We start from the raw sequence: 18136 nt of genomic DNA on the forward strand, positions 1-18136 counted from the left end.
TCAGAGTCGTCATCAAGGCTGGACTCATAGGCAGCCAGAGACAAGATGGACTGCAGCACTTGGGGGTTTTCGTGGCCTACCACCCCACGACCCCCACTAGTGCCGGGTTGATGTGGCGTTACCAACCCTGTGTCTGGCATGACAACACCATCCTCTGCCTCCATTGCGTCATCACCTGAAAAATAGAGAGGAAAAGGTCAATACACATGTCAGAAGCACACGACACACACACACACCGACAGCAAAGGCATCAGGCAGACATGTGACACACAACATATGACCTGGCATGCATGCTGGGTATACTTTGAATAGCTTCTGTGATCAGACCTGTTGAAAGGTGGCAGTTTCCATGGAAGTGGGTCTATGCAGTGCAGAAAATGTGTACGCCACTCACTACCTACATGTACAAGCACTACATGGTGTGTGCCAGGAAATGTGAAGGCAGTGCAATGTCAAAATCAGACATCACGTGCATTGTGCATTCAATGTGTACCATGTCCAGAAGCCAAGCACCCCTCCACCCCAGTACCAAAGCAGGGATGCCTATCATGATATCAAAAGGCTGACCATACACCTGTGTATTGACAGGCAGTGTTGACTGGCATCAACAGCTTCATGTAATTCAAATTACAACACTGCAAATGATGCTGGGACAGTGGGCAGGACACATGATGGAAACTCCGGAGGCCGCCCACGTGTGAAGAAGACACAACAAGAGTTGGACAGAGTCATTGGCCATTGAACAGGCTGAGGCCTGTGAGCCACACAGATTGTCAGAGCCTGAACATGTGTGCAACGCAGGACTGAGGCACAGTTGACATGGGAAGGCTGATAAGATGGCAGGCAATGTATGTAACCAAGGACTGATATTACAGTGATCATCCAGTCAAGGACACATAGGGGCATGCGTGCAATGCACATGGAGCATGAATGGGCACTCATGTCCCTGCGGGACATCTGACCCATGCACAGTACAAGTGAGATACCCTGCATCGAGTACTAAGGCTGTGCAACATGGCATATGCCTGGAAGATTCTACGCTGGACACATGGACAAGAAACTAGACATTGGCAAGATTGGAGCGGACCAGTGCAAAGGTGGAACTGGGGTGCAGAGTGGCGGAGGAGGGGCAAGGGAGCATGCCTACATGGAGTCCCGCATGCAGGCAGAGGAGACCTGCATGACGGTAGCATTGCGTTACTTACACATCAGAACCATGTACACGTCACATGTAGCAGCAATCATGCACAACACATCCCACAAGTGAAACACACACGTCCTCAACAAACACGCATCAACACTCACTGGACTGGGCATCAAAGTCCAGCTTCTCTCCCACTCCTTCGACCAATTCAGGTGGTATGAACTCCGCAACGAGAGCCTCATGCGGAGTGAGCTCTTCCTCCTCTGGTGCAGGCCCACCACCAGTCACCAGAGTCAAGTTGTAATTTGAGGCACGCTTGGCCTTAGTGCTGCGCTTGATGTCATTCCAACGCTTTTTGCACTCCTGCGCCGTGCGCACCTCATGGCCGAATGAACTGACATGTTCCGCAACATGCTTCCAGTGGGTGTCACGTTGGGCAGCCGTGGTCTGACTATTGGCACCCACTAGCATGTCACGGCTGTGGCCCCGCACGTAGTCCACGAGGAAGTCCAGTTCCTGCTTACAGAAAGGCTTCTTCCTCGACATGCAGGAGGTCGTGGCTGTGTGTGGGGTCCCAGCCTGTGCTGCAGGTGCAACCTTCCTCCTCTTGGACTGTGGCGCAGACCCTGGCTGGCTAATGCCGCCCTGACCAGCATGGCCAGTGGGTTCGGTGGATTGAGCCAAGGGAGTGGCAGGTGGAGGGATGACCAGAGGCCTGACTTGTGTCAGTGGCAGCTGGGTGCCCACTAATGGACCCTGCGCAGCAACATCAGCTGTGGCAGGGTGGTTGACCGCAACGGTCCTGGTTGGCAGACTCACAACCGGGGTGCTGTTGGGTGCATCTGCCCCTGCACTTGCCAACACCCGGCTGTTCGGGGCAGCAGATGACATGACTGACCCAGGGACACGTGTCTTGGTCTGAGCAGCCCGGCGTGCCCCTATGGTTTCCCCCCTGGCCTGTTGGAGATCTACCAAGGGCTCTTCAAGTGCCAACGCAGCCTGCGCTGGCAGACCCTGAGCCTGGGTGGTGGTGTCCACAGCTGCACCTGCAGCTACCACCACCACCCTTGGGCCCGTGGCAGTCGATGGAACGGACTGCCGGGTCATATGGGTGCCAGTGCCAGATGCAGGAGCTGCATCCCCTGGAACCACAGGGGGTGGTGGCATGGCTGCACCGACACATGGCACAACATTGTGCTCAAGTGGCGCACCCCTGCCTCTTCCCCCTCTGTGGCTGCCCTGGACACCCTGAAGTCCCCCTACTCCCTGGTCACCATGGCCACGTCCCCGACCACGCCCGCCACGAGGAGTACGCCCAGCTGAGGCGCCCCTCACCTTTGGTGGCCTCCCAACCATGGCACAGATGTAGTAGTGCTGGCACAGATGGAGTGGTGCCAATGGGAGGTGTACACCACAATTGACCTGGGCAATTTGGGTGAAGGGGGTGGGAAGCAAGATGTTAACAGCCCCCCTGCACCTGCAAGGCTGTATGTGACCCCGGTGATGTGGTGACGGTTCACGCAACGCTCAGGCACCCCAAAACTGCAGTAAAACCGTGCACGCAACCCTGCAGCCTACGTGCGTGGATTGAACCTCCCGCAGTACGCGGTGGCACCCAGTAACACGAATAACGCGTACGCGTGGGACACGCAGGCTACTATGACATCGAAAATGGGTGCGATACACAGGGGCACCCGCAGTGGGAAAAAGAGCGTGTGTGACTCACCGTCTGACAAGCGCGATGCAGAAAAACACGCATAGCCAATACCCCCGCCAAAAGAAGAGACACGTCCTTGATAGCTGTGAAGTTGTGATGGCGCGCGAAACAACAGGAAGCAGCAACACACGTCGGTCTCCACGAAAGGCACGTACAGCGAACTGCTGGGCCCGCTCACATTTAACCCGTGCTGAGGGAAACGCACGCGCGCGTCACGTCACTTACGCGCATAGGCCCTTTCCTCGTATTACACGCGGACGTGCAGTTTCCACGCGCGCTTACGCGCATGGCCCTTTCCTCGTATTACACGCGGACGTGCAGTTTCCACGGCGCTTACGCGCATGGCCCTTTCCTCATATTACACGCGGACGTGCAGTTTCCACGCGCGCTTACGCGCATGGCCCTTTCCTCGTATTACACGCTGACGTGCAGATTTTTCACGTGCCAAATCACTCCGTATCAAGCTGGCCACGCGTATGCACACGGAAGACCAGCTCCTGCCCAGAAGGCCGAACTACTGACCCCCCCAGGGCCAGAGCACGCTCCCACCTGCTGCTGCCTGACTGCCTGCTGCCCACGTGCACTGCCATTTGCTGCCTGCACATCAGCCAGGGGTGCTGTTGCTGTGACCACCCCTGCTGGAACCGAAGACTCACGACTGGGATTCCATCACTCCACAGCCCAGCCCCAGGACCCAGTTGCCCACCTACTCCTGCCGCTGGGGTTGTCATGTCGGGGCAAACACCATCTGTGACCACTGACAACCCCCGGCCAGAGAGGCACCAGCTTCAGTGCCACCGAAGTTGGTGTCCTGGTGGAGCAAGTCCTGGGGCAGTATGATGCCCTCTTCGGAAGTTCCCGCGCCGACAAGGAAGGACGGACTCGGATCTGGACTGACATCGTGACTGCCATCAACGCGGAGGGGGTGGCAGTCCGTGACTTCCAACATGTCAGGAAGCGCTGGGAGGACTTCAGGTCCAGGATCCTGAACAAGGGCCGGCGCCTCTTGAAGGCAGCGGATGCCAAGGGGATCCGGGCCCACTTTTCGGAAGAACAGATGAGGGTCCTGGAACGCATATCCCCAGCGCTCCACGTCCAGGTCCTAGAGAAGCAGACCCGTCTGGAGTCGAGCGGTGAGTGTACATGCATCCTGATTGTGAGCAGTGCATGTGGTGATTATTCGGTAGTGTGCAGGTTGCACATCTGTTTGTATGGGGTCGAGTATGGGTGGGGGTGTACAGGGCCATGGGGCTGACACATGCGAGGGCTGTGATGTGTGAGACATGGATGGTGCTTGTGTGTGTAGGCTTGCATGCCAAATGCAGTTGTGTGGGCACACATATTTGGATGAATGTGTATGTGAGTAGACATGTCTGTGATGTTACGCATGTATGTTGTTTTCGGCTGCATGTATCAGCACTGTGTACATGTGCATGTGTGTGTATTTGACAAGGGTCCAACAGTGATGCCACATGGATGCATGTGACAGCGGTATGTGGAAGCCTGATTGGCAGATGTGACATGGATGGACGTCTGAACAGTGCGACACTTGGCAGGGGTGTACACATGCATGCAAGTGTGGTGGTGTGTGTACATGTGTGGTGCACTTCCTGTGTTGCATGTGATGTCTGGCTCACCTTTGGCTGCTCATGCTGTTGTATGTGTATGGATGGTGGTGGCAGTTGCGATATGGCTGTGGTATGGCTCATGTGTGCGAGTTGTAATGACGTGTGTTGGGGATTGTGAGGACCTGGTGGAGGCTGCCCATGGTGGCTGGGGGGTGGGGGTGATAGGGGACATGAGTGGGGGCCTGGTGGGGGCTGGCCATGGTGGCTGGGGGGTGGGGGTGGTGGTAGACATGGGTGGGGGCCTGGTGGAGGCTGCCCCTGCACTGCTGGGGGGTGGGGGTGGTGGGTGACATGGGTGGGGGCCTGGTGGAGGCTGCCCCTGCACTGCTGGGGGGTGGGGGTGGTGGGTGACATGGGTGGGGGCCTGCTGGCAGGTGCCCCACAGTGCTGGGGGGTGGGGGTGGTGGGGAACATGAGTTGGACATGGGTGGGGGCCTGGTGGAGGCTGCCCCTGGTGGCTGGGGGTGCAGGGGGACATGCGTTGGGGGGGGGGGGAGTAGTGCAAGTTGACATGTGGGTTGGCTGGTGGGCATGGTGGGTGGGGTGCCTGCATGACATGTGCTGGGTAGGCCCCTGTGGTGTGAGCCACCTGCAGGGGCCGTGGAGGGTGTAGAGGGAACACCTGGGAGGACCCACAAGTGCAATTCAAGTGTGCTGCTCCCCGCGCACCCCTGTAATACACGTACCCTGTTGATGTCGCGCACACCTGTAATACACGTACCCTGATGGAATTGCGTGTGTTACTTCCCGCGCACCCCCCAAATACACGTACCCCGCTCAATCGCGTGTGTCACTTCCCGCGCGCCCCCGAAGTACGCGTAGCCCGTTCCCCCAGGCCCGATCGCGTGAGAAAGTTCACGCGAACCCCTGAAATACACGTAGCCCGCTCCCCCAGGCCCGATCGCGTGAGAAAGTTCACGCGAACCCCTGAAATACACGTAGCCCGCTCCCCCAGGCCCGATCGCGTGAGAAAGTTCACGCGAACCCCTGCAATACACGTAGCCCGCTCCCCCAGGCCCGATCGCGTGAGAAAGTTCACGCGAACCCCTGAAATACACGTAGCCCGCTCCCCCAGGCCCGATCGCGTGAAAAACTTCACGCGAACCCCTGAAATACACGTAGCCCGCTCCCCCAGGCCCGATCGCGTGAGAAACTTCACGCGAACCCCTGAAATACACGTAGCCCGCTCCCCCAGGGCCGATCGCGTGAGAAAGTTCACGCGAACCCCTAAAATACACGTAGCCCGCTCCCCCAGGCCCGATCGCATGAAAAACTTCACGCGAACCCCTAAAATACACATAGCCCGCTCCCCCAGGCCCGATCGCGTGAAAAACTTCACGCGAACCCCTGAAATACATGTAGCCCGCTCCCCCAGGCCCCGCTCGCACAATTGCTGTATGTTGCCACTTTTGTAATGCGCAGGGACGCTACCGCCTGCCTTCGTGTGGCGGACGTGTATCGGCTTGTGCGTGTCTTTCGCTGTGCGTGGCTTTGCCCTATTCGGTTCCATGAATATGTGTGGTTCGGGTGCGTGTGGGCGTTCCGTCTGCTTCCCTGCAGTACATCCCCAGTTACGCCCTTGTTTTCGCGAGTTGTTCCCCATTCCGCGCGTTACGCCCCGTGTTCCGCCCACTTTCTGGTGTATGCGCCGAGGTTGTGCGCTTTCACTGTGCGCGTCGCACACGTCTTTTGGGATGTTGCAGTGACGTGTGCGCCATGCCCGGGTTTGGCGCACATCCCGAGGTAAACACGCGCAGGGACTTCCATGAATCGCATGCGTGCGCGTGCGCCTGTTTTTTTCCGCTTGCGCCTGCTTGCGCGTAGATTTTCGGCTCACGTTTGTTCCATGAATCGGCCCCTTATTCTCTGTGACAAAACACTTCAGTAAAGCTCACTTTCTACTAGACTTGCAGATTGATATCCTGGCATACCAATTTGGATTAAATCATGTCTTTTTGTATGAAACATTGTGCACCTTTCCCTCTCATTTTCTTCCCAGCACTTACTTCGTTAAAGTGCTTGATGGACTTTGTCCTGACATTACCCACCACGTCCGCAACCTGGTCGGTAGAGACTTCATGTTCTGGGCTTCCACGGATTAGCTGTTGCTTTCACAGATACACTACTGATGAGGCCGGGTTCGTATTGTCTCCAGTATAGTAACTGGCATGCCAGACCAGGAGTTTGTCATGGTAGCTATTTATTTCATTTCTGTGATTGAGGGTCCATATGCCTTTCTGTACAAGCACCACCAGCCTCTTCATGCTCAAACACATCCCCTCTCTTGTCCACTACTATCCCAATTGCACTCGTGTTGGCACACCACTCTAGGAAGTGCATGCCACACCTGCTTTCACCTTTAATTCTTTAATAAAGATACTTTGAATCACACATTCCTTAGTCCAGTGTTTCACTGCTCAGCCTATCACAGCATTCAAATTGCCAGAGAGGTAGATGTCATAAAGAGGAAAAAAGACGGTAACAGATAGAACACGAGTGAAAGAAAGGTGCACAGGGAGGTTTGTGGGATGAAGGAAGTGCAGAAGAAGAGGGTATGAAGGAGGGGACGAAAAGGGACACAACACCCTTCGAAGATGGGAAGATGGTAGGAAAGATGCTAAGTGATAATACAGAATGGTCCCCAATGCTCTACGTATTGGCCCTGGAACCTCTTGCAATATACCTGGGACAGCAATATGACATCATAGGCATTGAAGTAAATGGGGAGAGACATCTGATATCCCTGTACGCTGATGACATGTTGCTGTACCGGCGATACCCAGAGGAAAATCTCCAGTACATATTGGATGTGATGGATAGATTTGCTGGGTTGTCCGGCATAGCGGTGAACCCCCAGAAGTCCAGCATGTTCCCATTGGGGAGGTACATGGGGATCCCAGCGGAGCGTTTGCCTGTATTGCAGGTACCATGGGCGGTCAGTACATTTCGGTATCTAGGGATCAACATATACCATAATGTGGAAGAGGAGCATAGGTGCAACACAGAAGTAGCTATTACAAAAATTGAGAAGTGCATGCAATTCTGGGCCAGGTTACCCTTGGCAGTGATGGGCCGGGGAGCAATGCTAAAGATGGTGGTTCTGCCAAGGCTTTTGCACTACTTTGGGAATATACCGTACCTGATTCCTAAGAAGTTCTTTACCAAACTAAATAGCATGTGTAGGGATTTTTTGTAGCATGGCATGCGAAATAGAGTGGTGTTATGGAAGCTACAGAATTTCCATGACAAAGGTGGGATAAAGCCACCCAATTATGAGGTGTATTCTGTAGCAAGCCAATTGCAATATGTCGCCAAATGGCTTTCTGATGAGGAAACCTCGGAATCTAGGCTGTTCGGGCGTGATTGTGCACCATTTTACTTGAAAGAAATGATGTGGGCACCCAGGGCGGAAATGATGGGGCGCCTTAAGATGATGCTATTAGGGTGGAAGATATGGCGTAGGGCATGCCAGATGATGGAGAACCCGTCCCCATGTTCCCTGCAGGTGCCACTGGTTGAATTAACGGGGGCAGATGTGCAGCTAAGAATGACAATCAGGAGCCACTGGGAACCGGTTGGGGTGGCAACAATGGGAGACATCTGGCAGGAGGGCTCTAGTATTACTTTCAAGGATTTGAAAGAAGAAACTGGGTTGCAAGAAGGTCAGTACATTACATATTACAGAATGGTGCAACGAATTAAGAGAATATGGCCTGAAACCGTGCTGGAGGAGGAACCAGATGCCACCATAGATACGATATATGACATAACAGAAGGGGGTCATGATGTTTCCAGAATATATGAAATGTTGATGTCTAAAGTGGGGAAGGAAGTCACGCAGTTGAGGATGGACTGGGAAACAGAAGTTGGTGCCCCGATGGAGGATGGGATGTGGGAACGGGTGCAGGGGTATCATAAGAAGTTGTCTAGGAATGCGAGACTGAAACAGATACAACTATATGTTACGCATAGGGCATACATTACACCTTGGAGGATATCGAGATTTGAGAATGCAGGACGGCAGGCATGCCACAAATGCGATGAGGAGAACACGGGCATGGTTCACATGTTCTGGTCATGCCCGGTCATAGAACGTTTCTGGGGTGCAGTAAAAGAGAAACTAGAGAAAAAAGGGGTTAAGATCGCAGTGGACACAGTGTGGGCCTGTTTGTGGGGGGGGGGGGGGGGGTTCCCAAGATCACGGAAGCTTAAGCATGTGAGTAAATTGAAGGACCTGGCTTATGTGCTTGCAAAAAGGAGAATTGCCATGGGTTGGAAGACCTGCCATATGCCAAAGGTGGAGGTGTGGTGGCGAGATTTACAAAAATGGGCCGAGGCAGAAACCATGGTGTGGCAAGAGGCTAGTAACGCAGGGGGGGAGGAGGAGGAGACGGAGTCCCTGATGGCCTGGAAACTATTGATAGCCGAGCTGTTTGGGTCAATTGAAGACCTGGCAGACGCTATAGAAGGGGAGACCGTACCACAGGTTGCAGAAACGGAAGATTAAAAGAAATAGACCCATAAAGGGGGGAGGGAATGGGAAGCAGCAACTAGAAATTATGGATGTATATGGAAATGGTTGAAGGTTGTATCGCTTGTTTGGTTTGTATTGTTTTGTTGTGTGAATAAGTTAATAAAAACATTTTTTTTAAAAAGTGATAATACAGAAGGCCAAAGGACAGGAAAGAGGGGAATAATTAGTGTCACAGATAACCCAGAGAACACTCTTGAGTCGCAAGGAGGGTTGAAGGGTTTTTATTACAATATTTGTTTGCCTTTGGCCGTCACTCTCCTACCTCCTCCCTAACCCAGGTGTCTGTATCCCCTAGTTAGTACTAGAAATTGTTGACCCCTTCTTTCTAATATCTGTCTTGATCTATTGATGTTTCTCTAAAAGAGGGCTCTTTATCTCCCTCCCAGACTTCCTAATTTTCCCTACTCCCATCAGATGTTAGTGTTCTAATGGGAAAGTAGCCTTACAGCAACTCTGTAATATTCACGTGGTGCTACTCGTACTCTCTCTTACCTCTCCCTTCTGCTCTAACTCTTCACCTGTTTCCTCACCACCAAATTCCTGTCCCTCTGCTGTTTCACTCCTCCCGTCAGTCTTTTTGTTAACTCTTTCTTCACCCCTCTTACTCTACCACTACTGCTACTCCACCTTCCTCACACTACTATTCCCCCTCCTCCTCCTCTCACTACTACCACTCCTCCTCTCGCTACAACTACCACCTCTATTGACAAGGCACAATTGCCTGTGAAAGAGGCTTACAGTTTCTGCCTACTGCTTGCAGATACTGAAAATATAAGAGGGTACCACACTTAATGACTGAGTTGCATTTGCTGGCTTGGTTTTTTCCTATAAATAACAGGAAGAGCTGCAAGTCAAGATTGTGGTGTATGTATATATGTGCATCAGTATGTGGATCCCCGCTTGGAATAGGACGACCTGCTGCAAGTTAGGCTTGAGGTACATTGACCGATCAGGTGTAGAATCCAGTAGTGACATTTCAGGGGATGCTGCAGTTCGGAACTGATGTGTGGCTCCAAAAAACAGAACTAGTAGGGAATGTTGTGTCAAAGGGGTCCTGAAAGGCAGGCCGCAGGTAGAGCATTTATTAAGATACAGTACTTCATATTGAGCCTTTTCTACCTCCTTCTTGCCCCTATTATGGTGTGCAAGAGGGTTTACTTAATTTCTCACGGCATCTATGTGAAGTTTGGTTTATCAGCTCTTTGAACTTGTCTAATTCACCTATGTAAAGGTGAGGATTGCAATGTTGGTTGGTTTCCTCAATCCAGGCACTAGTAGCGCCATTGGCATTTAGCGGTCTATAGATACTAAGGACACACGCTCTTTCACTACAGTTACTTGGACTTTAAAATGTTTGAAGGCTCTGCTTGTATTCTACCCTTCTAGTTAGAGGGATGGAAGCAGTCTAAGCCCAAACTGTTAATAAAGTGTCAAGGATGCTTTCAGAGGCTCTCATATAGAAAAAATGGTGACTTTGAGCAAGCGTTTGCCTCTGAAAAACAGCTTCAGTAGAGCAGGTCACATGTCGGTCTGCGCTCAACATATGATCGCCTCTGCCCAAATCCTAGATTAGCCATTTTGAGACACCGGTCACTCATTACATTTTCCGGTGTCCCTAAAAGCTATTCCCCCACCACCATGTATTTGTTTTCATTAGCATACATAGCGTCTATTATGTCAAGGATCCTTTAACATGATAGGTCACCAAGTCCTGCAAGGACTTAAATTGAGTCTCGTTGGGAGGTCGAACAATGACACGCATGATAAGAACATTATGGTTTCAAGCTAACAGGTTAATGTATTGGGTTTTTAACATATGAGTTGGCACAAATACCTATTTGAACACGGAGTCTCCAGAACTGAAAAGGGACCTTGCAGTCATGACAGTGTCAGGAAATTAGTAATGTAAAGTGAGGGATTCTTCCAGTGTTTACCACATCTAATGGTATAGTTGCGCATTATACACTTTACCCTGATCATTTACACCCTTGTCTCTCCTGGGGCTCCCTAATCTATAATGTCCAAAGCATGTGGTCATAAGAATACGCCAAACCTATATTTAATAAGTCATTGGACTCTACGCTAGTCCCTAAACTAAAACACATGTTCCAGCTCTTGGCTAACAAAAATGTTCCCAAATCCTATTGTGAAAAATGCATCACTGCTCTCAAACACAAAAGGGAAGGCTCTCCCAGGGATTACTCCTAGCCTTGACCATGCATGGTCTTTCTGTTTTCACTTTGATCCTTCAGACCCCTCTCAGGACCCTGGTCTCTAAGCCTTCTTGCCTGTCTCCACTTTCACCTCCATATCTTCGTGCTTGGATTCCCAGCCTCTCTTGCTGAGTCGTTGGGTTTATCTCAAACTTGAGATATTCAACCAGACTGGTTCCTGACCTAATGCTACAACCAACATCGGCCTTTCTTCCAGACGGTAGGTTCTCAGATGTAGGTCGCACCATGAACTTGCTTTCAGTATTAACTTGTCTGGCGCTCTCAAAGACATGAATGATTAGCATTTGCTTTGGACAGTTCTCACCATAACCTTAAGTATCTGCATTCACTTGGGGCTAATCTGTACACGACCTGGGGTATCAGCAATCACTTGATCAGGTCTCACTAGAACATGGGATATCAGCATTCATTTGGCAACGTCTTGCCACAGATTGGAGGGTAGTGGGGTATCCGCTTTCATTTGGCGAAGGTCTCACCTTGACCTGCAGTGTCAGCATGCATTTGATCAGTTTTCACCACAACGTTTTGTATCCATATTCACTTACCGCAGATCTCACCAAGACCTGGAATATCAGTTTTCCCTAGTTCAGGTCTTGCCATCTCCTGGGTTCTCGCCATTTACTTGACCAGGTACCCTCTTGGACCTGGGGCAGGTGTTGCACCCTTTTATGTGTGGCATTTTCCTCCAAGTGATGTTCTCCCCGCTCTTGAAGGAAGTGGCGAGGAACACATTCTCCCAACTCCTCTTTACTGTGGATTATACTCTGCATGCTGCCTAGAGTGGCTTTTCCAGACCCTTTAATGTGGTGTACAAAATGTCCTTGTTGTATCAGCCCTGATGATTGGCAGGGCTCGGTAGGTTTATTTCTTGGTTTGTAATTGGTTTATTCCTTACAGATTTTCAAATGTCTTTAAATGAGTATCTGCACTCTCACCTGTTTGATCCGTGTCCTCATAGGTGGTATGAGAGGTTGCCGCCAATTTTGTAAAATTCCCCCAGGCGTTCATCCCTGTTGGCAGCATACTGAATGATCCTTTGCTTTCCTGTGTGTTTGCTTTGGACTGCTTCAGTTGTTGTCCCTCAATTCCCTTCCTTTAAATAGGAAGTAATTGTCTGAACTTGAATCTTTTCTGTTTGTGTTAAGTGCGGCTGTTTGTGGTTTACCGATTTGTAATTTTTGATTTGTTCTATTTTTTTATTTCTTTTTTACATTTTTTTTTCATGGTTTGGGTTTTATGTGAACCTCTTATTTCAGGGGCTTACTTTTAGAAATGTGTGAGGATGTCGTTTTCATGGTCCCTGATAATGGGGCCTCAACCACCCTTGATAGTGCAATACTGCACCTTGGTGGGGGTGACAAGCCTACAGGATCCCAATCCTTCCATCCTCTTTGAGGCAAAACAGGTAGTCGCCGGACCAACCCAGTCCCCAGATGCTCACCCAATCAAATGATAACATGGAGAGTTCTTCCAACTCTCCACACCGTGCATTTACCTCTGAGTATGACCCTTTATAATTTGAAAACAAGTACTTCTAATTAGTGACATTTTCAATGGTAGGGCTCTGCTGACATATTCAAAGGCCAGTGCAGGTACCTTTCTATTAGGAATACATTGAGCTAGCACAAGTACTTATAAGCAGGTACAAAATGTTTCTACTACATGGACATCCCTGACTGTACTTTTAATAGCCCCAAGGCCCATCGCCACAAGGCTTAAGGTAATGTGTGTAGGTTAAGTGGCCATAGTCCCTGGTGCTGCACCTGTTAAAAATGTAAAGACTGGCCGTGATGGTAGAAATGAATGAAATCGCAGTCTACAGGGGGCAGGAGACTCAGTCTGGGTCAACAGGCCGCCTTTTGTTTTTCAGTCCAAGATGTGGGAGAGTGCCTCCAAGTATGGCTAGAACTGTGTGGAGCAGAAAGGAAGTCATGGGGAACTGGAAGCAAAGAGAAGACCCATTGCAGTTGGCTTTTAGTGCTTCGCTGACCATTTCTTTGTAGCCCGGCCTGCCTCTGCTTCTGTACGTCTCTTTGGAATTTGCAGACATTAGGGATTTATTTTATCACTGTATTTCAATTGTCATTGTTTTTCAATATGGGTGTGGCTGGATTAGCAGGAACACATAAAACATCCTGCCCTGTTACCTTGTAAAAATAAGAGCAGCTGTCTGAGTTTCTATTTTCTTATGTTTGAACACGCTTAAATTGAGCGCATGCTCTTACCATTACTTACCTAAGTATTACGTTTTTTTTCAATGATCTAAAACCAGAGTGGTGTCCACTAATTCAGAAGAAAGTCCTACTTGACGAAGGGGAGTGTTGGTGCTCTACTACCAACAAATCATTGTGGGTCTTTAATTGTATACAGAGCAAAATAGTTGCCTTGGCTGACAGTGCAGCATTTTTGGAGGTGTGCAGTGGTACGGTCTAGTTTAGATCACCTGAATTACCCTAACCATGTTCTAAACTGTTTATTTTTCAGCACAGTGTCCGAGGTGTTGTTTCCATGGCAAACAACGGGCCCAACACCAATCTTTCCCAGTTCTTCATCACCTATGGAAAACAGCCTCATCTAGACATGAAGTACACAATCTTTGGAAAGTAGGTGATGCTTCTGTTGCTACCTTAGTCGTCGTGAGAGGTCACGTTGGAGGGATACAAACGGAGTATGTGCTAGTATAGCATTCTGATTTTAATGCATTATGACCAAGCTGAAGAGCAGTCCGTATCTTGATTGGTAAGAAAAAGTATTCCAGTCATTATTTAAGTATAGTTTAAAATTTGCCATTTTGTATGGCCAGTAAATGCATCAGTAAATGCATGTCCTTACTGGGGCCTCATCAGTGAGAAGCAGCCTGGGTCCCTCAGCATTGCGAGTGCCAGATCCACATCTAGCCATTATTCTGGGACTTAATGTAAGGGATTTCGAGAAGTTCTAAAGCTTTAGGTCAAACATATCCACTTGTCACTGTTTGCTGTAGCTTTCCAAAGAAGTACCAACGTTGGTCTAGTCCAGATTTGACTTATTCTTGAACAGGCAAAAGGAGAGGAGCTAGAGAAGCCAGGATGCTGTGAAGGAAGGCAGATATTAGTATGACAGTAGCTGTATGGATGTGCCTGAAACCTATCGAAGTGCAAGTAAATAGAGTTCTTGTTGTAGCAGCTTGTTCAAACCACACCCTTTTTTAGCATTGCACTAACAAATTATCAACAATAATCTTTTGACATGTGGTAGCAGAAAAGTGAAAGATGTGGTACTTTTCCCAAATTCACCCTGCAAAATTCCTACACATTGCAAACCACATCGCTTAATTAGACCTCCCCCAGCCGCTTACTACCAGCTTTTTCTTTTTCCAAAAGGTCAAGAAGTCCCCCCTCTCTCATATGAATATATTCCATTCTGTAATTCAATTTCTGTCCCTCTAAATGCTGGGAGGAACAAGGGGGAACGGATCACACAGTTTCAGGTTAGGGAAGTGGGGGGGGGGGGCTATGGACCTAGTTGTTGAGGAGGCTCTAGTCCTTGAAGAGGACGGTCTTTAGCTTCTTCCTGAAATGTAGAAGCGAGGGGGCGAGTCTGGAGTTGGCAGAGAGGAGGTTCCAGAGCTTGGGAGCATAGACAGAGACAACCTGTCTTCTGTTTTTTTTTTTATTCATGTACCATGGGATTTCAAGACTGCACGTGTCCTGGCTTCTGGTGGATCACAGGCTTCCAGAGATGAGCTTCCTCTTTTTGTGGACTGAATTTAGTTAGCTTCTTTAGGTTCACAAATTAATAAAGAGCACTGTAGTGTTTTATTTCACAAGCTTTTTATGATAACATTGTTCACCGGCACGTGTCCACCGGCACCCTCTAATAAAATTGTATTATTTAACGGTGGTCTTCAAAGTGAGAGGTTCCTTGGGATCAGAATAATGAATGGTGCCATCTCATTATGAAGCCCCAAAATCTAAACCTCTTCCCCTGCAAGTTGCCTTAAATGGACAAAGACCTTGTTATTACCCTTAGGCTCTAAATAAAGCCCACTTGTTTCTCATCAGCAAATACTGCAGTGAGTCAATGGTACCAATTCAATATTAAATTGCTTAATGTCCTTTTTGTTCTATTCGTAGGGTGATTGATGGACTGGAAATGCTGGATGAGCTGGAGAAGCTGCCTGTGAATGAAAAGACATTTCGTCCCACTACAGAAGTGCGCATTAAAGACGTAACCATTCATGCAAACCCTTTTGCCTTATAGCATTGACGGAAGCTATGTATTAAGTGTGAAGTTTAAAATGTGCTCTTCCTTACTGTAAATGCGTTCTTTTTTTGCTGTCCTGTGTTAACATTTTTGGCAACATTTTTCATTCTTAGTTTGCACTTTGTCTCCTTCTGTGATGTCACTTCCTGTTTCAGCAAGCGATGACCGTCTGCAGATCAAGAAGAGCAACCAAAAAGCAATGTGAAAGGTTGCATTCTTTTACTTTACACAAACCATTTTCTGTGCCTAGTAATCCTGCCTCAACAATAGCAGTACAAGTAGTAATACCCTCATAATCCTCATCACCACCACTATGCTTTATTGTGGCGTTTCGCCATCAAAGACCTTCAGATACGTTGCAGCAATATGTATGAGAATTACAATAAAAAGAGATTTTAAAAACAATTAACATTGACATACGAGAAATTCTTTACCGTTCATTTCTAATAAAATTATTACATTACATTATTACCCTAGAAGAAATATGGGGTACCAGTTAAAACATAGCTCAGTTTAGGATACGTTGTACCGCTAACAGTAGCAGTAATAGAAGACAATGCTGGCAGATAGGACTGTTAGTTTTAGTTCTACCAACTATAGTAGTACTATGAGTGAAACTCTTACTAGTAATACCAGTACTATTACAACTAGTACTGCAAGAAGCAATACCAGTGTAAGTAATTGTGTACATAGTAATAATAAAACTACATATAGTAGTGAGTCACGAATTGTGCTAAAATTACTGATTATACTGCTGCAACATGTAGGAATAGTAATAGTGATACTACAAGTAGTGCTAAAAGCGCTATGATTAGTAGTAGTAATAGTGCTACTGGTACTACTACTACTGGCTGTACCAGTAGTAGTTGTACCATTAGCCGTAGTGTTACTGGTGGTAATACCAGTACTACTGATACCATTACCTTTACTTTGTACTAGTTTTGCTACTATTGGTTGATTAGAACTTGTTTTTATACTGGTAGTTTGGGAGGCTTAGGAGATATGTAAACCTGGTGTAAAGTAAAATAAATGCAACTTTTTATTAGCATCTTTGCAGCTTCAATTTGTCTGCAGACGCCGTACTTCCTCACCTGCTGTAAATTCTGGTTTAAGTTATTGAAAGTAGTTCATAAATTTGAGAATGGCTTAAATAAAAAAAATGCAAACAAAAAAGTTGAACATACGATGATGGGGGGGTGGGGAGTTTGTTTGGGAATTTTGTACAATATTAACTAGAAGGAACAATATAATTTTTTAACAAACAGTTTGTCCACTTTGTTAAATGCATAGGGCCATCTACCATATCCTTGATTTCTTCGTTTTTTTAATTTTATTTTTCAAAGCAAGCTGTTTACTCTCTCTGTATATATTATTAAATACAAGTATATGTATTATATTAGAAACAATAAAAAATACTTTTTCTAGTATGAGGCTTGACCACAGTGTTTAATTGTGTGTGGGGTTCTTAAAATATGAGGTATATACATAGAAGAGAATGTAAACACATCACTATTTGCAATGGTTGTCACGTGGCCCAGAACTCAATGTCAATCTGTTAACCACAATTCTCACACATTAACCACGCACACCCAGAAATGTGCAATATCACCAGCCTCTTCCAAAATAAGGTGAAAACCATCCAGCAAGTCATGCAGCAAAAAATGGAAGAATTGATATTATCCTTCCCATCAACAACTCACTCACATTCCTAACGCGCAACACAGTCTCCGAAGTGGACTTCAGAATATTTGTTGAGGAATTTAACAGAGCTGCCAAACAGAACCCTGCCTCCTGGACATCTATAAAAAGAAACTCCCCAACGGGTCTCCAGCACTCTAGTTTCGCAAATTGAAATTGCAATTTAATTAACTATCCACTGGAAACAGGAATTGAACCCGGATCATTTAAGACTAGATACATTCAACTACACCTCGAAATCCCCACTTGAGACCCAGATAGCGACTAACTACCAACCCATCTCAAACATACCCTACAACGCTAAAATCTTAGAAAGCTATGTATACAGCCAAATTCTGGAACGCATAGAGTTGCAACAACATCCTAGGTCATGCACAAGTAGGTTTTCGACAAATGAGAGGAATAGAATCTGCCCTATTATCCATCAGAGACAACCTCAAAATTAATGCAAACATTAATATCACCTCCGCCATAATACTCCTCAATATCTCAGCAGCTTTTCAGCAGCTTTTCTCTCTAGAATAACCACTATCTAAGACTGAGGCTGCAGCCATTATGGCTGGCCCAGTTTTTGTGAAGCCTCCTCCTACTAAAGGCCATTGGTCGACCTTCCCCCTCTTCTCCAATACTGAAGTCTTATCTGCGATCCATAAACTCAAATCTGCATCTCCTACAGATGCAATACCACTGGTTCTTCTACAAGAAATATCCACTGACCTGATTGACCATATTACGTCAGCTGTCAATTATTCATTTACTACAGGAACCATCCCGGAATCCCTAAAACATGCATTGGTAATCCCCTTGCTCAAGAAGCCTTCTTTGGACCCTGAAGTGCTGGCTAATTATCGCCCGATTTCCCTCCTGCCTTTTCTGATGAAGGTTTTGGAGGCGCTGGTATCCCCTCTGCTTTCTACTTTCCTGTAATCCACTGAG

At 48.0% G+C, this 18136-nt stretch overlaps 1 protein-coding gene across 2 annotated transcripts in view; it reads left to right on the plus strand.

Annotated features, from left to right (window-relative positions):
• Nucleotides 1-16929, plus strand: part of PPIL3 (peptidylprolyl isomerase like 3) — a 293216-nt gene extending 276287 nt beyond the window's left edge. For both annotated transcript variants that reach the window (XM_069651737.1, XM_069651736.1), the window contains 2 exons: nucleotides 13742-13860; nucleotides 15373-16929. In XM_069651737.1, the coding sequence (XP_069507838.1) occupies nucleotides 13742-13860; nucleotides 15373-15499 (246 nt within the window). In that variant the 3' untranslated portion in view covers nucleotides 15500-16929. The remainder of the gene's footprint in view (nucleotides 1-13741; nucleotides 13861-15372) is intronic.
• Nucleotides 16930-18136: the final 1207 nt, after the last annotated feature.

Source organism: Ambystoma mexicanum, chromosome 3p, assembly GCF_040938575.1.
Source record: "Ambystoma mexicanum isolate Mex_15411 chromosome 3p, UKY_AmexF1_1, whole genome shotgun sequence".
Lineage (NCBI taxonomy): Eukaryota > Metazoa > Chordata > Amphibia > Caudata > Ambystomatidae > Ambystoma > Ambystoma mexicanum.